Below are 24203 nucleotides of genomic sequence, written 5' to 3'. Positions count from 1 at the left end.
AAAATGAAGAGACAGTGCAACGAAAGACGTAAACACAAGACTCTATTAAAGCACACTTTGTCACCTTAGGGTGCGGTGGTGGGACGATATGGGGTAGTTAGTCAAGGATTTCCTGAGGAAATGCTGCCTGAGTTGAATTAAAACAAGAGGTAGGAGTTAGCCACGTAAAGAAGGTGCTATGGTGTCCCCTCCAAATTCATGTGTTAACCCCTATGTGATGGTGTTTAGATGTGGAGCCTTTGGGAGGTAATTAGGTTTAGATGAGATCATGAGGGTGGGGCTCTCATGATGGGATCAGTGTCCTTATAAGACAAGACACCAGAGAGCTTGCCCTCTCTCTCTGCCATGTAAGGACACAAAGAGAAGGTAGCTGTCTGTAAGCCAGGAATAAAGTTCTCACCAGAACCCGACCATACTGGCACCTTGATCTTGGACTTCCAGCCTCCAGAACAGTGAGAAAATAAATTTCTGTTGTTTAAGTCACCTGGTCTATGGTATTTTGTTATGGCAACCTGAGCCAACTAAAACGGGAGGAGAAGAGGAGTGTTGCTAGGAAGAGCAATTGTGCATGAGAAACAACCTCGGCAAAGCCAGGGAGGTGAGCAAACAGTGTGTGTAGGGAAGGTGTGTAAGACAGGAAGTGGCGGGAAAGGACGCTGGAGAGACACGAGGGATGGATGTGGAAGGCATTGTGTGCTGCCTTTAAGGGCTGGAAGTAAGTTTTTAGCTGGTGACTGGTGTGGGCAAATTGCACTTTAGTTACTGAAGAGTAGAAGGTGAATATAGAGGGGAAAAGATAAAAGAGAGAAAACCAAACTCTAAATACATATATTTACTCTCCATTCTTCTCTCATCTTTTTTAAAAGTTGTAAAATTATATAAAGTAATAGTAACAATGTGTTGTTTCGCTTGTAATATATATGGATGTAATGTGTATAATAATAATACAAATAATGGACAGTAAAGTGCAGAAATCTTAAGTGTACAGCTCAATGTATTTTTACATGTGTACCATGTAGTCAACACCCAGATCATATATAAAAAATTTCCAGAACTCCAGAAAGTTTCCTTGTGGCCCTCCCATTATGTATACATAGGGGTAAAACTACAGAAAGTAAGGAAATGACTATCATAAAAGTGTTGTCCGACTTTTGCACAGCAAAGGAAACCGTAAACAAGATGAAAAGACAACCCTCAGAATGGGAGAAAATATTTGCAAACGAAGCAACTGACAAAGGATTAATCTCCAAAATATACAAGCAGCTCAATAACAAAAAAACAAACAACCCAACCCAAAAATGGGCAGAAGACCTCAATAGACCTAATAGACCTAAATGTATATCTTCTTTCTCCAAAGAAGATATACACATTGCCAACAAACACATGAAAGGATGCTCAACATCACTAATCATTAGAGAAATGCAAATCAAAACTACAATGAGGTTTCACCTCACACAGGCCAGAATGGCCATCATCAAAAAATCTACAAACAATAAATGCTGGAGAGAGTGTGGAGAAAAGGGAACCCTCTTGCACTGTTGGTGGGAATGTAAATTGATACAGCCACCATGGAGAACAGTATTGGAGGTTCCTTAAAAATCTAAAATTAGAACTACCATATGACCCAGCAATCCCACTACTGGGCATATACCCTGAGAAAACCAGAACTCAAAAAGAGTCAGGTACCACAATGTTCATTGCAACACTGTTTACAATAGCCAGGACATGGAAGCAACCTAAGTGTCCATCGACAGATGAATGGATGAAGAAGATGTGGCACATATATACAAGGGAATATTACTCAGCCATAAAAAGAAATGAAATTGAGTTATTTGTAGTGAGGTGGATGGACCTAGAATCTGCCATACAGAGTGAAGTCAGTCAGAAAGAGAAAAACAAATACCATATGCTAACACATATATATGAAATCTAAAAAAAAAAAAAAGTTCTGAAGAACTTAGGGGCAGGACAGGAATAAAGACGCAGACCTAGAGAATGGACTTGAGGACACAGGGAGGGGGAAGGGTAAGCTGGGAAGAAGTGAGAGAGTGGCATTGACATATATACACTACCAAATGTGAAATAGATAGCTGGTGGGAAGCAGCCGCACAGCACAGGGAGATCAGCTTGGTGCTTTGTGACCACCTAGAGGGGTGGGATAGGGAGGGTGGGAGGGAGGCTCAAGAGGGAGGGGATATGGGGATATATGTATACATATAGCTGGTTCACTTTGTTATACAGCAGAAACTAACACAACACTGTAAAGCAATTATACTCCAATAAAGATGTTAAAAAAAATAATAAAAGTGTTGTCCCAAATGCTTAGCTCAGCAGTGTGGCTTCTGGCCAACTGCTTTCTCTGGCTCCACAGACTTTGAGGGTGGATAAAACAGGGATTACATAAGTAGAGTAACTAGAAGGAGCGGAGTTGTGGGAAGATGATGAGCACAGTTTGGGACATGATGATTTTAAGTATCTAAGTGATATTCAAATTGATGTTCTAGTCAGCAGTTGAATGCACAAGTGCATAGCAAGTGTAACCTATCTTCGAGGACAGAAATCATGTGGACAATCAAATTATAATAGCTGCTTTATCATCAGGAATTGCAATCCTTTTACACATTTCCTTTCCTCAATATTTCTGACAGTCCTTCCCCATTGAGGGATATATGTGATTAAGAATGAATGATTGGGGGCTTCCCTGGTGGCGCAGTGGTTGGGAGTCCGCCTGCCAATGCACGGGACGCGGGTTCGTGCCCCGATCCGGGAAGATCCCCCATGCCGCGGAGCGGCTGGGCCCGTGAGCCATGGCCGCTGAGCCTGCGCGTCCGGAGCCTGTGCTCCGCAACGGGAGAGGTCACAACAGTGAGAGGCCCGCGTACCGAAAAAAACAAACAAACAAACAAAAAAGAAGGGCTAGGGGGCGTGGAGGGCTGTGGTGTCACCGGGCGGGGGCGCCCGTGGTGCCAGCACTCGCAGTGGTGTGCACGCACCAGGGTCCCGCGGGGCCTGCCCCGCACTGCAGCTGCCCTGAGTCTCCGTGGCGTTGGGCTCCCGGCAAGTCTGCTCACAGGGCCCCAGCTCCCCGGGGGGCCACCTGCTGCCACATTTCTCCGGGGGGGGCACTCTGCCAGGGAAGACCACCGAGCCCACCACTCGGGTCAGCCCTGGGTGCAGCCTCGATTCTCCCCCCTCCCACACTAGGCACCCTTGGGTCCCTGCTCCTATCCCCAGCGCTGCCCACTCGGCTCCAGCAGCCTCCAGACTTCTGGGTTTCCGAATATACCTCTCTGCTCTATCCACCCTCCCAAATACTAGTGGCGCCCAGCTTGGTAAGTGGAGGTAGCACCGCCTAGGACATGCAGGCCCCTCTCCCCTTATCAGGGCCAGCCTGGCCTTGGCTTTGGAGGGACCAGCAGGGATGTGGGCAGCCCACATCTCACCCCGACAGCCAGCGACGGGGCAGCTGAAGGCTCAGCCTTGGCCGACACTGGGAAGACACTGCTCTTGTTCAGATGCCTGCCACGCCTTCCTCCCCACCCCCGTTCTCAGCAGCCCCGCCCTCCATCCCCACCCACGCCCCCAGCCCTCACCAGCGGGTGCAGTTCTGGGTGAGCAGAGTCCCTGGGGGCATCTCCCGACCCTGCTCTTCAGGAGTCAAGCTGAGGCCCCAGGGCAGAGAGCTGGGCGCACGCACGTGCAGTAGCGCAGCAGCTGCCTCGGCGGGGCAGGCTCCGGTTACACTTGGACCATCCCCCCTTCCCCCCCACCTGCCTGCTCCCTCACGGGAGAGTCAGGGCATGGTGCCCACACCCACCTGCCCTCCAGGGCAGTCACAGCCAAGCTGGCAGGGCTCCTGCATGCAGAGGGTGCCAGGCTGCAGATGCGAGCACAGGCGCGGGCACGGGGTCGCACAGGGGCTGAGCACCTGGCCAGGTGGGCGCTCTGGGGGGAGCGCAGAGAGCGAGGTGGTGTCCCAGGGAGGGGGCTGCCTCGGGACCCTCTGCCGGCCGTGGCGATCAGCCGGGACGGGCCCTGGGCTCGGCAGCACGGCAGGGAACAGCAGGCACCCAGCGCCCTGGGTGCTCACCGGGGCAGGGCTGCAGGTTACGTTCCTGCCGTTGCTCCGTGTCCTGGGCCTGGCACGGTGCCCCCGCAGGACCTTCCTTGCAGCTGCTCCAGGCTGACCAAGGTCCGAGGGCTGGACACTCATGGGGGTGGCACACCAGGGACCCGTTAACACAGGTGCTGTGCCAGCGGTGTGCAGAAAGGGCTCAGACCCTTGAGAGCCAGGGTGAACAGAGCCTCTGCTCCCCAGCAAGGCCCATAACCCTGACCTGGCCCGAGCCTCCCACCCAGGGCTCCCCGTGTCCCTGCCTGGCCGCCGGCCGGCAGCCACACCAGCTTTTGCAGTCCAGCCATCCCCCTCGGCCGGAGCCAGCACCCATGAAGCACTGGGGCTGGGGAGGCCACAGCGGCAAGAAGACATGGGCACAAGGCGCCCATCCTGTACCAGCTGGCCAGGGGGACAGCGGCAGCCTGGGAGAGCGGGGCTGGGGCGGGCGCACGTGACGGATCCCTCTGTTAGCCAGCTGGAGTCCAAAGCCTCAGGCAGCCCTGGAGCACCCTTCCTCCCGCCCGCCCCCCCCCCACGCGACCTGTTCTCCACCTGCCCTGGGTGTGGGCACCACCCTGGGAAACTTTTTTTTTTTTTTTTTTTTTTTTTTGCGGTACGCGGGCCTCTCACTGTTGTGGCCTCTCCCGTTGCGGAGCACAGGCTCTGGACGCGCAGGCTCAGCGGCCATGGCTCACGGGCCCAGCCGCTCCGCGGCATGTGGGATCTTCCCGGACCGGGGCACGAACCCGTGTCCCCTGCATCGGCAGGCGGACTCTCAACCACTGCGCCACCAGGGAAGACCCCCTGGGAAACTTTGAGGCTTCCTGAGAGCATCCTTAGAACGCAGCCTGTCTTGACTAAGGCTCACTCGGGCAGGACCCCCAGCCGGTTGCTAAAAGTGACTCAGAGATCCACTCGGCTGCCCTATAACTCACGGCCCAGCCGTCTGCCCGCCGCCTGGGCGGCACCGTCCCTGCAGACACTGCACGCGTACCCAGAGGTCGGCACAGCTTCTTGGGCAGTGGTCGGCACAGTCCAGGGTGGGCACGGGGTCCCGGGCCTCGCAGCTCTCTCCTGCGGACCAGAAGGTAGGAGTCTGTGTCGGGACTTCGTGAGTCCCGAGCCTTCCCTGGGCACCTCCAGGGCCAGAGGCAGCATCCCCCTCAGGTGCCATACCCCTGGCCCCTCCTCCGCTGCTGGAGCCGGCTACCTGGGCAAGGCCCCATGGTGCAGCTCTCAGTCTGAGCCCATGGCCCCTGGCAGCCTCCTCCAGCGCAGCTGGAACCCCCCACTGCAGGGTACCTGGCAGTGGCTCCAGGCCCCCCAAGGACTCCACTGGCATCAATCTGGGGAGAAGAAGCGGAAGTCGGTCCCCAGGCCCGCCTCCTGCCTCCAGCTGAGCCCCCTTCCTCACCTTCTAGCTGCTGACCCTCCAGCCTCAAATCCAGCAGGCCCTGGGGACTAGCCGGAGGGCGAGCAGGCCAGCTGACTGCTGGGACGCTGACGTGAACAACGCGGCCCAGCCCTACCTGGCCAGGCCCGACTCCACCGCATTCCAGGCCCCTCCCCCTGTGGCCTCCGCCCCTCCCATCACCTTGGCAGGCTCCAGGGTCTGGGCAGAGACACTGCTGGCTGAGTGGCACAGTGCAGAGGTCTGGATCCCCGGCCCATGGCCTCCCCGTCTCGGGGTCCAAACAGAGGCGGCGGCGGTGCTGCTCTGAAGCCAGCGTGGGGACCGAGGTGGAGGAGAGGCCAGCTGGGTCCCCGGGCCAGTGCTCCTCTAGGGCAGTCCTGGAGGCAGGGCCCACAGGGTGACCACTCGGACCAGCGGCTCAGAGGCAGAAGACCTAGGAAGGGCGGCACGTGAGCATCCTTCCCGGGACCCTCCCCCAGACCCAGAGACCACAGTAGATAGGGAGGGAGGGGCTTAGCTTGTGACCAGGAAGGTCCGGAAACAGGAGAGGCTGAGGGAGGTGTAGGGGGCCAGGGCAGGGTGACCAACCATCCTGGTTTGTCTGGGACCGTCCTTGTCCTAGAAATGAAAGTTCCAAGTCCCGGAAACCCACCCCTCCACCCTGGGCAAACGGGGACAGTTGGTTCCCCTGGTCCCGAGTTACCTTGACAGCCCCGGCTGGTGCGCTGCAGCTCCCCATGCTGGCACTCACTGTGGGAGGGGGCAGTCAGGGTGGTCTCAGGAGGCAGGACCCAGCCCAGCGCCGTGGGCAGGGAGCTCACGTAGGGGTAACCTGGGCTCTGGGCTCATTTGGAGCAAGAGGAAGCTGGGACCGGGCCCGTGGGGCTTAGCTTGGCCTTCTCTGCGCGGCTGCCCTGGGGAACCCCTCCCCGTCCCTGTTCCACCCTCTGGTCCCAGTGCTCTGGTGCCGCCTTCCCTGCCCCCAACACTCACCACTCTTTGCAGCCCAGCTGCAGGTGGTCCCCGGGGGCCAGGGTCACCCCAGCTCCTTCTCCTGAGATGTGCTGGTAGTTACACTGCTCTGGGGGAATGCAGCCTCCAGCCTGCTCCAGCAGCCCCTGTGCAGAAGGGGAGACGAGGACAGGGCTGTGTGGCAATCATTTCGTCATCCTAGTGCCAGCGCCGTGCAGGGCCCACAGCAGCTGCACGCGTGTGGTGCTCAGCCAGGGCATGGGTGAGCGGCCACGAGGCAGAATGCGAGAGCTGTCAAGGCCCCGAGTACCGCAGGTCTGCAGGAGAGGGGTTCATCTTGGACGTCACGGAGGGAAGGAGGCGTGGGGGTGGACAGGGGGCCCCTCCTCCTGCAGCTCCTCCCCGGCCCCCCGCCCCCAAGCCGTCACAGTTCTCCCACTTGGCAGCCGCAGGCCCAGCTGTGGCTTTGTGTCCGCTTGTAGCTGCCCCCAGGCACAGTGGGTCTTGCCCACCTCCTGCCCTAGCTGCCCTCTGTCTCTGCCCCTCTGCCTCCCATCTGCCAATCCCTGGAGCACCTGCCAGTGCCAGGCCCCGAACCCTATGCAGCTCCCTGGCTCTCCACGGTCCAAACCAGTTGCTGCAGCCTGTATGGAGGGTCTGACCTGAGCCCAACTCATCTCCAGGCCCAAGGGTCTGACCCCCCTCTCCCAGAATGGACAGGTGAGCCCCCGGGTCAGCGCCGGCAGCTCGCAGCTCCTGCAGCAGCGAGGCAGTCAGCACACAGGAGCACTGCTGCGGGGAGCGCAGGAGAAAGTGCAGTGGCACAGGCTGGAGCCACCTGCCGGGTGCCAGCTCTCCGCATCTGTGCACATCCTCGGAAGGCGCGTGGGGAGAAGGAAGCGGGTAGGGGAGGACGGTAGGGGGCAGGGGTGAGGCCCTGGGCCCTAGGAGAGCATTTCCGGCAGCGAGTGGGACTGTTCACCTGTGTCAGGGGTATGAACGTGAGCGATGCAAGGCTATGGGCCTGATCGGAGATGGCCAGGCACCTTCCTGTACAGAGCACTTAGCCAGGACACGGCAGGGTCAACAGAGGCCCTTCTAGGATGGGACGGGGGAGCGGGGAGCGAGGGAGGAGGAAAGGGCCTCAGCCAGGAACCAGGACACCTGAGTCTGAGTCTAACTCTGCCAGTAACTGTCTCCTGACTTGGTGTGTCCCTTCCCCTCCCTGGGGTTCAGTGTCACCAGCTCTAAGTCAGGAGGCTTAGAGGCTGCCAGAGGCCACAGGTCTGCAGAAGTGAGAGCTGACAGGGAAGGGGAGAGGCGTGGGTTCCAGGCAGGGTGAGTTCTAACCGGGACACAGGCCAAACGGTGCAGGAAGGTGCCTTCGGGGCAGTGACGGCCCTCCTCACAGCCAGCGGAGAAGCAGCCCACCTGCCGAGTGATGTGGGCGCAGGAGAAGGGGCAGCCCTCGCCGGGCTGGCACTCCCGGTGCAGACGCCCGGCCGGGCAGCCTGCCTCTGAGGCAGCACCTGCGTCAGTGCCCAGCTCCGGCCCCGCTGCCCTCGCTGCCTCCTGTGCCCACCCCGCGGCCTGCCTCTGCTCACCCTGGCGCCCACCCCCAGACAGGCCAACAACACCCTCCCGAACCTGCCCCTCAGGGCCCGTGCCACGCCCGCTCCTGCGGTCCCCGCACACCTCAGCACAGCCCGAGTCTACCTCCTTCCTCCTTCACTTGCCCATCACTGGCCTGGGTAAGGGGCAGCCTGTGGGGATGGCGTGGGAGAGGTCAAAAGGCACCTGTGAGTCAGGGTCAAAGGCCAAAGTGGGAATCAGCTCAGTCGGAGTGTCCAGGGCAGAGCCTGGGCTGGGACTCACCTCTGCAGACCTGGGTGCAGCAGATGCGGCTCAGGCGGGTGGTCTGGGGCAGGGTGGCCGGGCGCAGCGCCGGGAGCACAGCTGCTCCCCTCCTCTACACGAAACACTGCCGTCCTCCCAGGGGCCCCAGGAGCCCCGCACCTCCCAGCACGGCAGGATGCCCGCCACACAGGTGCTGGGGACAAGGAAGGCGGCTTCAGAAGACAGGGCCCTGCCCGCTTCCCCGAGGGCCCTACTGCCCGGCTGGCAGTCCACCCCCTCCCTGGCTCACCCTCCCGGCTCACCAGTTGTCACACGGTCCAGTCGCCACCTCCCCGGGCTCCAGGTTCTCCCAGGAGCTGAGCCCAGACCCTGCGGACCGGCTCTGGTTCTCAGGGATCCCTGAGGACACAGGAGTGGGGGCGGACACTTCAGACGGCTCAGCCCCATCAATCCCTCCTCGTACCCTCCTGCCTCCTCCCTCCTCCCTCCCTCCCTCCCTCCCTACCAGACTCCACCCCATGGGGACCGGGATCCTGGACGCAGGAGATGGAAGTCCCAACCTGGACCAGCCCAAGGATGCAGGAGTTGCCCATTCCCATCCCACAGTCCCAGGTTGGCCCCTGTGGGCAGAGCGGCAGGGGCCAGGCAGGCGGGTGCTGCCATGCTCAGGGGGCCGTTGGGAGGGGGAGGGGAGGCACTGACCCATGGCTCCGGGCTGGTACTGGCAGCGGCATTGGGCTGGGGACACACAAAGGCCGTCCTGGGACAGCTGGCCAAGGGGCACCCACAGCTGGGCTGGCAGCCTGTCGAGCCTGGCTGGCACACGACCCCGGGGGACAGGTCCCGGCAGGAGCGGGGGCAGGGCCGCCCACAGGGGAGAAGACCCTAGCCACCTGCACAGTCTACAGCAGGAGGGAAGCAGAGAGGGTGGGTGCTGAGGGGGTCCACCCTGGGGGATGGCCCTCCTGCTATGCCCACCACCCGCTCGGACCTTCACCCTGCCCCAGTTCCACGGGGTGAGTGACCTAAGGGCTGTCCCTCAAAGAAAGTGACATGCAAGTGTGTATGTGGGGTGTCAAAGGTCAGAGGCAGCATCTCTAGCCTTACAAGGGACCCCCCAGAGCTCCACAGAAGCCCTCACCTGTGCATTGAGTAGAATTGTCCTGGCAGGGGCAACTCTGCCTGCGGCCCCCAGGGCAGGGCCGGCCTCCCTCAGAAGTGGGGGGCCAGCTACATGCTCGGCTCTGATGGGACTGCCCCAGGCAAACGTCACAGGGAGACCACGGTCCCCATGGGCCCCAGCCTCCATCCACTGTGCCAGGAAGACAAAATCATCCAGCTGCCTTAGGAGGCCCAAGAGGTCCCAACCTATTGGGATTGGAGCAACCTAGTGGGGCCTCACCTGGGCACTCAGGGGGGCTGGCGCAGGTCTCCCTCTGATGCTGGGCCCCTGCCTCCCCCGCCTCCCCAGGGCACGGGACCCCTCCATGCTGAGGAACCGGGCAGGTGCAGGCCCTGGAGCGGGTCCTCGTCTGGCCCCAGCAGGGTTGGGAGCACGCCGTCCTCTCTGACCACAGGCACCAGCCTCCAGGCACTGTGGAGGCGAATGGCGGGCATTGGGGTGCAGCCATCCCTCCCCTGGACCCAACTCTCTCTGCGCCCCTGGGCTGCTTCTCCTCACCTTCCCCGGAGCGGGGTGCATACCTGGGCAAGGCAGGTCTGTGCAGGTCAGCCTGCCCTCTGAGCAGGTGCTGGGCAGGGCACACAGGCACAGGAGGGAGAGGGCAGCTCAGTCCCGCCGGGTCCTCCACACACACCCCTCCCAATCGGCCCTCCCTTCCATCCGCCTGGCCCCATTTCCCTCTGAGGTCTCAGTCACCCTCCCCGTCCTCTAGCGCCTCCAGCCCCTGCTCCCTGACCCACTCAGGGCCCTCTCAGGTGTCCTGCGGACTCTGTCCTATGGGGAAATGATCACAGGTCGCTGCTGCTGACAGGGGCCAGACAGAGGGAGGAAACACCACATCGCCACCCCCTTGCCCCTCAGAGCACACGCCCAGCCCTCCGAAGTCTCCCAGAACTGCGGAGCTGGCTGCCTTGGTTTCCCCACCTGTCAGACAAGGGGTTAGGGGGCCTGCCACACCTCCTCAGGGCTTGTGGGAGCCTAGCGTGCATCCGCTGAGACCGGGAGAGCTCAGGTGCACGAGACACAAAGTGGACTAGTCCTGTCCTCACCCCTGCACCTGTCCCTGCATCCTGCATCCTACCCACACGGTGCCTTCACCCCTGCGTCTTCATCCTGCCCACATGGTGCCTCACCCCTGCATCCTGCCCGCACGCCCGCCTCACCAGCAGTTGCAGCCATCGGGCCTCACCAGTTGAGCGCCGGGACGGTGCCGCTCCCGGGTCAGCAGGCCCAGGCAGCTGCAGTGGCTGGGCTGCACGCAGACAGCGTCGTCGGCACTCAGCACCTGACCTGGCTGGCAGTGCCAAACCCAGTGCTGGGGGACAGCAAGAGAGGGCCCCGGTCAGCGGAAAGCAGGGCCGAGGGCACCGGGAAGGGGCGCCCGGGATGGAAGATGAAGTGGAGGGGGAGGGGGGCAGAGGGGAGAAGGTGCGAGGCTCCAGTTCAGAACTGCTACTTTCTACACTCAGTTTATGCCACGCGTCCACCGGAGTTTCTCCTCCAGGGGAGGAGGGGGAGGGAGAGGAGAGCCTGAGAGGAGCTTCCCTGGGCGGAGTGGCCTCCAAACGTGGACCCCATGGAGGGATGAGTGGGGACCGAGGCACCTCCCAGACCTCCTAGAACGTAGGGAGCAGGCGACTAGAAAGCTGGGGGGAGGAGGGCGTTTGGGAAGGCGCTGGGGCTCCCTGGGGGAGGCCGGGACCCGGCACCGCCTCCTCGTCCTGCCCCCGTGTGGGAGCCTCCCGACCTCCCTGGACAGGTCCGAGCAGGGCCTCCAAGCGCGTCCCTTCTCCCCAGCCCTTCTCTCCTCATTTTTGATTCGGGTCGGCTTCCTCACCACCGCGCAGGCGCCGCTGGACAGAGACCCCGGCGGCCTGCCTGTGTCCCTCTCCATGGTCCTGGGCGGGCGCTCAGAGGATAGCCCCACACCCGCGCAGACGCAGGCGCACAGGCGCGCGCACGGAGGCAAGGCCTGTGCGCCGATACGCCCCTGGGGTTTACGATGATATAACGGGATGATTGCCCCTGCCTATGTGTTTATGCTGCTTCTGTCATAAAACGTTTAAACTGAGAAATGTTTGCGGTAAGGAAGGCAAGGGCTGCTGGGTGAGGCTCGCTCCCACTTCTCTCTGGAGCAAGTGGGACCCTGATGGGCGCTGACCCCGCCCCTTATCACCACTGCGGGGCAATCCCAGGTCAGAGGGGCCACACCCCAAAGCCACACCTTGCCGTCCCCGCAAAGTGACCCTCAGGAGCCCAGACTCACCACGAGGTCGTCACAGGAGCAAGGACAGGGAGGGCCACAGGGGCTGGACTCGGCCCCTTGGATGGCGGTGCAGTTGGTCACTGGGGGGAGGGGACAGGATAGGCAGAGAGCTGGGTGGGTCGCCCACCCCGGCCCACCCAGGCCCCTCTCCCCGTCATGCTCCCTGCAGCTTTCCCACCTCTGCCCCTTGACCCAGCCCCGTCGCCAGCAGGTACCTGGGCATGGCAGAGCCTGGCAGGCGGCCCCCTGGGCCCGAGGCCCCTCGCAGTAATCCCCCAGGCCCCGGGGTGGGGTCCGGCTCTGGAGGCCGCCCACACAGGAGTGGCGGGGGATTGGCTGGTGCAAGGCGGCAGGCATCCACAGGGCGCAGAGGCCACATCTGGGCTCCACAGGACTCACGGTCACACCCCAGCAGGAGGCAAGGCTCCTCCTCTGCCTCAGGGCCTTGGCAAGGAGGTGGGGCTGAAGCCAGTGGGGGCAGCAGTGCCAAGCTGGACGGTGTAACGCCGGGGGGCCTGGTGCAGAAGCGGTGCCGGTGGCGTCGGGCAGGGCCACAGGAGGCCAAGCACTCGCTCCATGGGGTCCAGGGTGACCACAGGAGCCTGTGCTCCTCAACAAGAGAGGCCACGATAGTGAGAGGCCCACGCATCGCGATTAAGAGTGGCCCCCGCTTGCCACAACTGGAGAAAGACCTCGCACAGAAACGAAGACCCAACACAGCCAAAAATAAATACATAAAAATTAAAAAAAAAAAAGAATTTCCAGACCAATCAACATTTTACAAACAGGAAAACAGAGGCCCATACTGAACGCCACTCGCCTGGGGTCACGTGCTGGTCACGGGGCTGGCAGAGCAGAGCCACGCGCCCTGAGTTCAGTGCTCTGCAGCAGCAGCCAGGGTGGGAGGGCTGGTCAGTCCCTCTTGGGGCACTGAGCTCTGCACAGGAAGCAGGGCCCTGTGCACTGTCCAGCCACTGCTTGCCCAGGGGACACACACCAGTCATTGGCCCTGGGGACACAGAGATTGACAGCTCAGCCTAGGCACATTCACTTCTCCCCCGGGGTCCCACCTGGGAGAGGCATCAGCTCGGGGCGCGGCTGGGAAGGTTGTGGGGCTGCATGGGAGCTCAGGGAGCAGGGTCCCTGGGGTGACAGGGAGGGGTTGACAAGGCCATGGGTGGTGTGGGGATAAGTGAGGGCAGGGCGTGGAGGAAGAGGTGGGTGCCTCATCTGTTCAGAAGGAGTAGACACTAGCTTGAGTCTCCTGGATCTTTCTCTTGAGTATTTCCTCCCTTTTAGTTTTCTCCAATAAAAATGTTTTAAAGCCCACTTGTCAAATTTGTGGACATTCCAGAAAAAAAAAGTCTAAGAGAGAAAAGGCAAAAGAGAAAGGGGCAGGGGGAGAGGAAGAATGAAGGAGGGAATTGGGGGAGGACCAGGGGACAGAAAATAAAAAGAAAGAAGAAAATTAACTGAAAGGAAAGAAAAAAGAACGGAAAATTGAAAAAAACAGAGGGAACGGGGTTAGCGCACCCTCTACTGGCAGATCCTGGTATCCGTTTTGAGTGTTGGGTGCTTCAAGGTTTCTGAGCAGAAAGCAAGTGCACCCCAGGAAGTGAATTACACTCAGGAAAGACAAAGAGGCAACTGGAAGGAGAACGCAGAACGCCCCCACTCCAGGCTCTAGTTCCATCATAAATCGCCTCTCCCAGCTGAGCCTCAGTCCTCCCATCAGTCAAATGAGCACGATGTCTGGGGGGAGGGACAGGGGTCAGAGTGAACACTACCCCAGCCCACCAACCTCCAACGCCACCGCTACCTCCATCCACCGTCTGCCACCTCCTCCCCCAGCCCTTGCCCCCTCCCCACGCACCAGTGAGGTTCCAGGGCCGTAGCAGGTCCAGCTGCAAGTAGGGGGGCTGGGCGTGCCACTGAGTATAAGCTTCCTCTACGGGGCTCCAGCCCTGCTGCCCAGGTGCCTCCGTGGGAGGCCTTAGGATGGCAGCCCAGGTGGGGCGCTCCAGCTGCTGGGGAGAAGCATGCAGGCTCCCCTCGGGGAGTTGGGCCAGGCCCAGGGGAGAATAGCAGGGATCTGGGTGCATGAGAGAGGGGCTGGAGCTGGGGGAGGGCAGAGGCTGGCAGGAGCCTGCTAGGGGCATAGATAGGAAGGCACGAGGGGAGTTGGGGGATTTGAAGGGCCCACACAGTGGACCTTGCGGTGTCAACAGGGACAGAAGGCTGGTTCAGGAAAGGCAGGGATGCAGAGGCAACTTAGGCCGGGATGACGTCTAGATGCTTAGGCAAACCATCCTCCCCATGGGAGCAAGAGGTATAGCCCAGCGATCCTGTTTGCCCTCCCAGGTTGGACAGCCCTTGGGCAACATCCTCCCTCCGCCCTACGGTAGCCCGTGGCCCTTTACCTCTGGGGGGAGGCAGAATGTAGGTGATCAGAGGGGCCCCGATCTGGGGGCTTGGGGCTGGAGGGGCCATGTGGCAGACCGTGGGATTGTCTCCTGTGTGGGGAGACCCAGGCTCACACCAGCCCCTGGCCCAGCTCCCTGACCTCTCTCCACTTCCTGGGGCACTTTCTCGCCCACGACTTCCCAGGAGCTTTGAGAACAGCTCCCCAGCTGGAAAAGCCCATCCTCTTTCCCTTGTTGTGAGTTGGGGGTTTTCACTTCCATTGAATACTTAACGTAGAATAAAACCACCAGTCCAAAGCCACTTCAGGGGCCAGGACCGAGCGGCTGCAGTTCCTAATCCAGGGCTGCTGTCGCTAATTGGGTACCCTTGTGGGCACGAGAAAAGGGCATCTCTGGATTGAAGCGGTCCTCCAGGCTAGAGCCTAGCCCCCACTCGCCACGTAACTTGTGCAGTGAACCACCTGTACAACTGTGCGTGCGGGCTCTCTCCTAACCTCAGCAGCCTATGGGTGCACTTTTAAGATATGGAATCTGGACCCAAAGGCACATCAGTTTCTGAGCCTTTGTATCTTCCTGTTTTATTTATAATTCAGTTTCCAAGTAAAGATGCTCTTGAAAAGCCCAACTTTGTTATGGTTGCTCTTAGTGGGAACAGGGAAGGAACCAGATCTGGCCCAGCAGAACCAGAGAAAAGAAAGTGTCCTCAAGGGTGACCTCACAGGGGATGCAAAACCCCAAAAAGGTCAGAGGAGGCGGGCAGAGATTGAGGCCTGGCCTTAGGAGAGCAGAGACAAGCGAGCGCTCTTCCCCCCAGCCCCACCCGAGGGCCCCTTCCTTCCCCAGCATCCAGGACCCAGGCTCCCATCACCCTGAGGCTGGGGTAGCCGGTGCCCCCCACTCGGCGCTGTCACCTGTGGCTCGCTCTGAGTCCTCGCCACCCTCCTCCCCTTGGGGCCCCTTTGCTACCCCGCAGACCCACCAACCAGGCAGGACACAGTGGCAACATGACTCTCCCACTCCCTCCACCAGAACCCAGTCCTGCGGGCACAAGAGTCAGGCCAGACGTGCTGAACTGGCCACCGACCTGGCCCGACCTGCGACCCTGGCCTCTACACACCTCGCCCCGCCCCCGCCGCCCTGGCCCCAGGGCCCCTGCTCCCCCCTCGCCTGGGAGCAGCTGCCCAGCGGGCAGTAGTGGGAGCTGCGTGACATGCTGCCGTGCAGACACTGGCAGCCCTGCAGGGGCCCTCTCGCCAGCGATCCCCGACTCGGCGGACCCTCGCGGGGCCTCGGCTGGCACCTGGGGAGGGAGGGCCGCCCCTCACCTGCTGAGTGGCTCAGCTAGGCAACCGCCCCATCCTGTTTTGCCCGGAGCGAGGGGTTTCCCAGGACTCAGGACTTTCAGTGATAGAACCTGGAAAGTCCTGGGCCAACGGGGACACTTGGTCACCCCGTCACCCCGACCCCACCCCGAACCCGAGAAACTGCAGCTGGCCCAAGCGAGGGGTCTGGAAGAAGCTATGCCAGTGGAGCGGCCCCAGAGGGGACTGGACAGGCGGCTGTGGCTACTCCGCCTACAAGCCTCACCCAGGTACCTCCAGAGGCACAAGGTGCAAACCAGAGGGCCCATACCCGTCCCTGGACTTGTGGGCCCCCTGCACCCCCTTTTTGGACCTCCAGGGCATAAAACTGATGCAGGAGAAGGCCAGGGATCCCCAAAGATGCGCTGGGAGTCCTGGTGTTTAGATTAATAGGGGCACAGAGTGCGGGGGTCCTTATCTGGGGTCCATGGTGCCCGTGGAAGCACCCTGAGCACAGGTGGCTTCCCACGTGGGAGCTGGAGGTGAGGTCAAGGTCCCCGCAGGTCCCTGGCGGGTGCAGTAGCTGCGGGCCTTGCGGTGGATGCCCCAGCGCTGGCGACCTCGGCCAGCGAGGTGGGCATTGTTGGCGCTCTGGAAGGACCACTGAATGCTGCGGCTCCCACAGGGGCCCAGGCACTCGGTCCAGGGAGACCAGGATGACCAACCACAGTTCACTGAGGGAGGGCCAAGCGTCAGGGCCACAGCAGGGCAGGGTGCTCCGCCGGCTGGTCTGGGAGGAGACCAGAGGCCCCTCAGGAAGGGCCGGGGGGGCCTCACCGGCACCATCTGGGTTGGGCCGGCAGCGCCAGGGCCGTCCATCTCGGCAGATGCAGAGCCGGCAGTCGGCCTTGACGCGCCGCCCGCGCCAGTAGCGGGTGCCGTCCACCAGGCAGGGGCACTGCCGCGGCCACACACACCACCCCTCGTCACCCAGCACCTGCCCTGTGGGGCGCCAGCAGCCTAGGGAAGGCCCAGGGCGAGGCTTCTCTGCGGAGAGCTCGGTCCCGGCAGACATGCCCGCCGTACCCCAGGCCCAGAGCTCCCTTACCTGGGCTGCTGCAGGGCGGTCAGGGGGGCACTCGGCCTGACCAGAGATGTCATCACAGGTCAAAGGGCAAGGGGCACAGGGATGGAACACCAGCTCCCTGGAGCAGGTGACATTGGGGCAGCCGTCCTGAGGGCAGGGTCCTGAGATGAAGCCGAACCAGAGGTCATCGAGGGTGGGTCCCCTTCAGGGACGAGCCGCCCACCAGCAGCCCCTCCACACTTCACCCACCTTGCCCTCCTCCCGTCCACTCACTGGTCTGGCGGGTGCTGGGAGGGGCCCCAGGCAGCACGGCACAGGTGTGGGCCCCGTTCCGGGGTGGGCGGCACTGCCGCTGCCGGGCCATAGTGCCCCTGCATGGCTCAGAGCATGGGGACCAGGGAGACCAGGAGGTCCATTCACTGTCCACTGTGAGGAGAAAGGGCCGACCGGTGGGGAGGTGGGCCGTGAGGTTGGGCCGGGGACCAGTGCCTTCCTCCCGCGGGCTCTCTGTAGGTCCCGCCCACCCCACTGGCCTCCTGGTGCCCAGGACCCCGCACCTGGGCAGGCTGCCGTGAAGCAGGCCTGAGTCTGGTGCTCGGGGCCCGGGCAGTGCCGCAGCACCGGGAGACTGGGCGGGGAGCAGCGGCGGCTGCAGCCCTGCACCCCGGGCCTGCACATCTGGCTGCACGACGCCCATGGGCTCCAGGGGCCCCAGGCCTCACAGCACTGCTCTTCCCAGGAGGGCCCCGCCAATTCACAGTCAGGCTGCCCGGCGCACACCTGGGGAGGGAACGGGGTCAGGGCGACTTTCGCTTTGGGGGCACAGTGGCTCTACCTTCCGCACCACCCGTTCCCCACCCTCACCAGCTGGAAACCGAGGCAGAGGCCATCCGGGTAGGAGTATTCTGGGCCGGGAAGCCCTGTCCTGTTGGGGCCTCCTGGGACTGGCAGCCCCTCTGAAGGGAAGAGGAGAGAAAACAGGCAGGTGGGAGTGAGAGTCACCTCCCAGGCCCCCGCCAGCCGTGGCCTCCATCAGGGGAACAGTGTGCCTACCACAGCCCAGCTCATCCTCGCCCTGCGGACAGTCGGGGAGCCCATCGCAGAGCCGCTCAGGGTTCAGGCACAGCTGGGGAGCCAAACCACAGGGGAAGAGGCTGCCGCAGGGGGGCAGGAGGCTGCAGAGGAGGGCGGGGCAGCCGGAGGCACGGGCTGGGGGTATGAGGCAAAGCCCTCAGGGGACACAGCCTGGCTCAGACCCCTTTGTGAGGGGTCCAGGAGGGGCAGGCCACGGGGAGGAGATGGGGCCTGTGGACAGCGCCCAGCCGCCACCAGGTGGCCAGGCCGTGAAGGTCTGACTCGCGGGGACACAGAGGGGACCCCCAGGCCTGGTAGGGAGAAACTGGGGGAGCCCCCCCAAACTGCCCCCCACCACCTGCGGCAGAGCCACTCACTGCCCACCCTCTAATGCATCCAGCCCAGACTCCTCCTGAGATCACAGAGGGCAGGCTCTGGCAAAAGGGGCGCGGCAGCCCTCTGTGCCAGCCCTGTCACCATGGCCTTGTGGGCCCCTCCCCTCTGCCCACTCTGACCCTACACACAGTGCAGCAGAGTCCCCTCAGGACAGAAGCAGCCCTCCACACGGGCAAAGACAAAAGCCCTTTCTTCTCTCCCCCGGGGCTGGGCGGGCGGGCAAGAGTGTTCAAAGAGAGTTTCCAGGAAAAGATTCAAGGAGGACAAAACTCGCTCAGATTCGGCGGCCCCCAGACCTAAGTCGCTCTCTAGCGAGCGCCACCCCGAACCGCAGGCGCCGGGGTCCCCGTCCGAGCCGTGGGGACAGTGTGGGGCGCCGTCGCACAGCTGCGCGGGGGTCACACAGAGCGGGCCGCGGGCGCAGGGCGGGAGGTGCGGCGCGCAGGGCCGGTCGCGGCCGTGCTCGCCGTCCTCGCCGTCGCAACGCCAGCCCCGCGGGGCGCACTCGCCGCTGCCGCCGCTCGCGAAGAGGCCGCACGGCGGCGCTGCGGGGGCTTCCGCGCTCCACCCCGGCGGGGCGCCCGGGGATGCCTGCAGGCCGCCGGGCCCTTCCACCGCCTCTGGCTCCGCTCCCCCTCCAGGCCCTTCCGGCCCCCTACCTGCGCCCGGCCCTCCCCAAGTCCAGCCGCTCCCGCTTTTTGCTGCCCTACTGGTTTTCCAAAGGCTCTCCTGCCGCATCCAAGAATTCCCATTAGACGCCAGTCGGTTTAACGGGGGGCCTTGAACTTCTGGGAATAAAGTCTGGACTCTTTCAGTCCCCCGCAAACGCTCTTCACTTCCTTCATTCCGGTGTCTCCAGGAGGCTGAGTCTGGGCCCTGCTCCTTCCCACCCCCAGCATCTGCCCCAAGGCCTCCCTCTGAGGTGCTGTCCCCTCCCTTCCAGGCCTCCAGACCCCATTTTCTCACCCCCTTCCCTCCAGGAGACTCACCGGGGCTGACGCTGACTTGAGGAGTAGGTGCAGTCTCCCTGGAGACAGCAGAGGGGCCAGGCAAGGTACCAGCTGGGGGAGTGGGCAGAGAGAGGAGCGGGCAGAGCCCTGGCCCCACGTCGGCTCCATCTGGGCAGTCCCAGATTCCATCACACAGGTGGATGGTCCCCACGCAGGCACCATCGATGCAGGACACCTCCCCAGGGGTGCAGTTCACTTGCCCTGTAGCCAGAGAAAGGCGCTGGTCCCAGGGTGCTGCCCCTTCTCCTCACTGTTTGGGGTGCCCTCACTCACACACCCACAGGTGTCCATTTCTCAGCTGGAAGCTGGATTGGTGAAGGAGGGGAGGCAGACAGGTGGGGACCCACAAGATGGGTCTCTCAGAAGGGGACGGCTGGTGGACTGGAGTCCGGGGTAGGGACCGCTAACCCCAACAGGACTCCTCGTCAGCAGCGTCCGGACAGTCAGGGTGCCCATCGCAGAGCAGGGCGGGGGGCAGGCAGCGCCCGTCAGCGCAGGCCAGTGAGTCCTGGGGGCACGGGCAGCCCTGCTCATCCGTCCCGTCTCCACAGTCGTCCTGCCCATCGCAGATCAGGGCCAGGGGCAGGCAGTGGCCGGAGCTGCAAGACGTCTGCCCCTCCCCACGGCCTGGGGTGTCACAGCCTGGTATGGGGAGGGCAGGCAGGCTGAGGATGCCGACGAAGGGTCCCAGAGAAGCCCCCAAACCCAGAAACCAGAACAGCCCTGCCCACAGGTCGCAGCTGCTGGTAACAGGAGCGGCAGCTTAGGAAGCCGCCCTAGGACACATGCTTCCGTTACACTTTCAAGGACTAACCCGTCACTCGGCCACTGCCACCCGGGACACTCACCCACCTCGTCTGAGCCATCGCCACAGTCATCCTGGTAGTCACAAAGCCATCCGTGGGGCACACAGTGCCCGCCCTCCTGGCATGGGGCCTCTCCCTCCGCACAGCCCGGCACCGGCTCCTCCCCGCGGCTACCGTCATCCCCAGAAAGCCACTGACTTTGCTGGCACGTGCTGAGGACAGTGTCCTGGGCTCAGCCAGCCCAGGGCACAGGGCTCCCCCCAGGCCCGCCACTCACCAGTTGCCACAGTCTTTCTGCAGTACGGTGCCCGGGGGGAAGAAGCTGCCTCGCCACTCGCAGGGGCAGGAAGCCGGCTCGAGGCAGACTCTTCCTGAGATCACAGAGGGCAGGGCTCTGGCAAAAGGGGCGCGGCAGCCCTCTGTGCCAGCCCTGTCACCATGGCCTTGTGGGCCCCTCCCCTCTGCCCACTCTGACCCTACACACAGTGCAGCAGAGTCCCCTCAGGACAGAAGCAGCCCTCCACACGGGCAACGGCCTGGCAGTGCCACCCAGGCTCAGGACCGTAGTCATGGCAGGTTGGGGGGGGGACGCATGGGGCCACAGGCCTCATACCCCTGGCCCCCTTCACACTGCAGAGCTGGGTGGAGAGGAAAGAGGCTTGGGTCCCTGAGGTGCAAGGGCACCAGGGTGCAACAGCAGCAGGCGAGCCAGCCTGAGCGACACTCAGGAGGGCACGGGGGTGCGTGGCGCAGACTCCTGCCGAGCGCCTCCCGAGGCTATGTGCCACGTGCACGCTCCACAGAGCCGCAATTTCATCGCGTTTGGTTCATCTAGGGAAGTGGCTGGCGCACAGTAAGCACTCCACACGTATTCGCCCTTGAATGAATGAACGGCTGGCTCTCAGGCTAGAAGTATCCTGGAAGGAGCTGAACGTGTGGTGGGACTGGGCATCCGGGACCCAGGGTGGGGCACTCACGGCAGAGCTCCTGGCTGCGCCAGCGCACGTGGATCCCGTGCCGTGCCGGGAACACTCGTCTGCGTAGGTGGCGATGGCCAAGCAGAGACACTCACAGTCGCCCCCTGAATCACATCTGAGGGAGGGAGCGCTCGGGCCCAGCCCTTCCCCAGGCCTGCTCCTCTCACCTGCGGGTGTCACGCACACACCACTCGAAGTGCTGCTCTGGGGGCACCTTCGCACCGCAGCGGGAAAAGAGCGGCTGCCGCATCACCCCGCAGCGGGCGCGGGCCCAGCCGGCCCGGTGGGTGTTCACCTGCGGGCACACCACGGTGGACCAGCCAGACTCCTCCGCAGCACCCAGCCTCTCGAACCCCCCCACCCCGGGTTTCCGCAGCTGCCCCTCCTCGCTTCCCCCTTTCCTGCCCATCCTCACGGCACAGGGGTGCTGCAGGTCCCCTGGCTCGGGGCAGAGAGGATTGAGGCACCAGGAGTGGGCAGCCAGTTCAGCCGTGGGCTCCAGGCAGAACTCCCTGGCGGCTCCGAAGGTCATTACTGGCGTCTCCATCAAAGTCTCCACACAGCCCAGCCACCCGGCCGCGGAACTCGGGGGACAGCTGCACAAGGACCCGGGTGCCCGGACGGAGAGGGCAGCAGGGGGAAGGATTGTGGAGACAGGACCCCGGAGGCCTTCTTTAGGGCAGGGGGCTGGGGGAAGACCTAGGTGCCTATTATGTGGGCCTGCTTGACCTTCCCAGGTAAGTACCACCACCCACCAGGGGGCGCTGACTCCCTCTTTCGGGGGTGATGACTGGTGGGGATAGAAGAGACCTACCTTTGAGGGGCTAAGGGCAAGAAGTGAGAGCTTACTTTCCGAACTAAACCCAGGTTGGAGGGGGTAGGGAAATTCTCCAAAGGGCAGGATTCCAGACTCCAGGACGGCCTGTGACACCCACCAGCCCCAGAGGCCTCCGTGCAGGCGACTTTTTCCCACAGTGGGGGTTATTTTGCTCTCCTTTGATTTCTCAGTAACGGTTATTTCTAAATCGCCAACTGCTTGGGTTTGGGTGGTGGGATGTCAGGAAATGTATTTTTATTTCTTCTCTAAAACTTGGTATTTTTAAACTGTTTCTTTGGTGAGGAGGTATTGCTTTCATAATGAAGAAAAATATAATTATGAAAACATAATTTGGAGACTCTGACCACACATGAGAAGGAGTAAGAGTTGTGGGGAGCTTCGGGGTGGGGGTCAGATGGCTGGGGGCGGGGGCTGCCCTCCATCCCAGAGCAGGGTGAGGCCCAGGCAGGTGGCGAGCTGCAGGAAGAGGCCAGCACGGCGCAGGCTCAGCCCGGAGCCCGTGTAGACCTTGGGGGGCGTTACACCTACCCCATTCACTGTCACTGCCTGGCCTGTGGAGGGAGAGAGACATTCAGACTCAGCCTTGGAATAAAGGGGCTCCAAGATCCCCACGAGGCCCTCCTAGCCTCCCCTCCAACCTTTCCTTTGCTTCTCTAGCTGTGTGACCTGGGGCTAGTCATTAGACCTCTCTGGGCTTTAATTTCATGGAGCCTTCCGGAATTATGATTCCCAGCCAAGAGAAGAGACGCCAGCCCCGCTGCACCGCTGGCTAGCAGTGGGGAGACACGGGGAACCCCAGACCTCAGCTACCCACGCAGAGCTGTGATGCCACCTGGGGTGCCCCTCCCTGGCAACGTCACCCTTCAATGTCGCAGCCACCTCTCAGCATGTGCACAACGGTGCTCTGCAGGCGCACGGTCAGCGCCTTGGTGCAGGTGATGCCGCTGGCCCCGCAGGACAGGTCCTGGGCAGAGACTGTGAAACGGCCGCTGGCCCCACACCAGCAGATACTCGCAGGCCCCGGGGAAGGTGAGGGCCAGCCCATCGAACGTCACATAGTGGGAGGCCTGGAACCGTCCATCGCACCGCTGGCCCGTGCAGTGCCACTGCCGACCCTGGCACACCCTGTGGGCAACGGGGAGAGGGGAGGCAGATTCACGAAGACAGGGACCTGGAACTGTATCCAGGGGAGGCAGCCGGTCCAGATTCCAAGCAACTCCAGACAGACCCTCAGTTTGGAGAGATGCTGAGGACTCCGGTTGTCCAGGCCAGTCTGGATATCGCACCCACCATCACCCCAGCCCCTAGCCAGGGGTCACTAGGTCACAGGGTTACAGGTCACGGGCTGGGCATACCAAATGTTATAGTCCTCCTGGATTGCAGCGTTGGGCGGGTACCACTGCCCACCGTGACGGCAGGGACAGAGCTCGGGAGGTACGCAGCCCTCATCCTGAGCAGAGGCCGGGGACAAAGGGCTCCTTGGCGGACTGCCTGATCCCCCCCCACACCAGTTACACACAGGCAGGGGTCAGGGCAGAGCTCTGGTTCGGGTAGCCCCCTCCAGGACTTACCAGCAGCACGGCTCCTGGGGGACAGACACAGCCCCCCATGCTGCCTGCGGGGCAGGAGCCGTTGGCACTGGGGCTGTCACAGGTGAGGAGGGAGGCACCAGGGACGTAGACGAGCCCACGGGGGCAGAATGCCCGTGGTGGGGCGCAGCGTTGAGCAGTGCAATTCCACAGGCCCCTCTCCTGGCAGACGCTGCCAGAGGTGGGGAGGCAGGTAAGGGCCAGGCCCAAACCCAGACTCACTTCCAGGCCCCCGACCTGCCCTGGGAGAGCCTCAGGATCCCAGGGGTCTGGAGCCCCTAATGTTGAGGGAAAATCCAGCTCTGACACTGGAGACCTGAGCGTCTCACCCCCGACCCCAGTTGTCACAAGCACAGGAAGTGTTTCCAGCACCTGGCCATACCTGGGATAGACACTGTCACCCTTTCCTGCCCCAACTCGAATAGAGGCCATTCTCTGGGCTCTGGGGAGGGGCAGAGATGTTGAACAACCCTACTCCCAGCACAGGTAGGAAAAGGATTTCACTGAAGTCTCACTCTCACCCACCAAAGCCTGAATCTGGCACAGCCCCTGTAGGTCTGTAACTTGCCTTTACTTCCTAACCCATTGAAGAGCCTCTGGACCACACTCACCTGGAATTCAGAGATCTGGGTTCTAGTCCTTCATCATTAACAAGCTATGTGACTCTGCAGGCTATTTAGCCTATCCAAGCCTCAGTTTCCTCATCTGCAAAATGGGAACAATTCTTTCTCTTCCTACTTTACTAGGTTATTGTAAGAATTAAGTAAGATTAAATAAGGTAATATACGTGAAAGTGCTTTATAGACCCTGAAGTGCTCCACAACTGAGGGCAAGTTATCAGCATTTTGTCATTCTGCATGCCATCGGCCCGGAACCCACAGAGCTACATCCCC

At 61.9% G+C, this 24203-nt stretch overlaps 1 protein-coding gene across 1 annotated transcript in view; it reads right to left on the bottom strand.

Moving 5' to 3' along the window:
• Positions 1–2916: 2916 nt before the first annotated feature.
• Positions 2917–24203, bottom strand: part of LOC309966666 (SCO-spondin-like) — a gene marked incomplete at both ends in the record, with an annotated part of 31155 nt that continues 9868 nt past the window's right edge. The window contains 50 exon segments of the mRNA XM_082846869.1: positions 2917–3097; positions 3594–3714; positions 3814–3945; positions 4306–4553; positions 5086–5191; positions 5328–5383; positions 5385–5458; positions 5462–5463; positions 5712–5908; positions 6525–6649; positions 7854–8014; positions 8220–8266; positions 8379–8388; positions 8477–8553; positions 8663–8759; positions 9763–9954; positions 10065–10111; positions 10707–10858; positions 11381–11533; positions 11810–11889; positions 12025–12188; positions 12307–12580; positions 12630–12818; positions 13683–13901; positions 14230–14322; positions 15144–15270; positions 15400–15532; positions 16063–16267; positions 16371–16781; positions 16894–17046; positions 17178–17400; positions 17485–17576; positions 17674–17829; positions 18420–18749; positions 19080–19301; positions 19509–19742; positions 19949–20118; positions 20184–20275; positions 20392–20503; positions 20505–20544; positions 20884–20925; positions 20928–20998; positions 21051–21178; positions 21299–21388; positions 21390–21498; positions 22137–22272; positions 22601–22719; positions 22721–22846; positions 23077–23171; positions 23293–23482. Of these exon segments, the coding sequence (XP_082702995.1) occupies positions 2917–3097; positions 3594–3714; positions 3814–3945; positions 4306–4553; positions 5086–5191; positions 5328–5383; positions 5385–5458; positions 5462–5463; positions 5712–5908; positions 6525–6649; positions 7854–8014; positions 8220–8266; positions 8379–8388; positions 8477–8553; positions 8663–8759; positions 9763–9954; positions 10065–10111; positions 10707–10858; positions 11381–11533; positions 11810–11889; positions 12025–12188; positions 12307–12580; positions 12630–12818; positions 13683–13901; positions 14230–14322; positions 15144–15270; positions 15400–15532; positions 16063–16267; positions 16371–16781; positions 16894–17046; positions 17178–17400; positions 17485–17576; positions 17674–17829; positions 18420–18749; positions 19080–19301; positions 19509–19742; positions 19949–20118; positions 20184–20275; positions 20392–20503; positions 20505–20544; positions 20884–20925; positions 20928–20998; positions 21051–21178; positions 21299–21388; positions 21390–21498; positions 22137–22272; positions 22601–22719; positions 22721–22846; positions 23077–23171; positions 23293–23482 (7003 nt within the window).

The sequence above is a fragment of the Leucopleurus acutus genome (assembly GCF_964270905.1).
Source record: "Leucopleurus acutus genome assembly, chromosome: 9".
NCBI lineage: Eukaryota > Metazoa > Chordata > Mammalia > Artiodactyla > Delphinidae > Leucopleurus > Leucopleurus acutus.
This window is presented reverse-complemented; position numbering and strand designations above follow the sequence as displayed.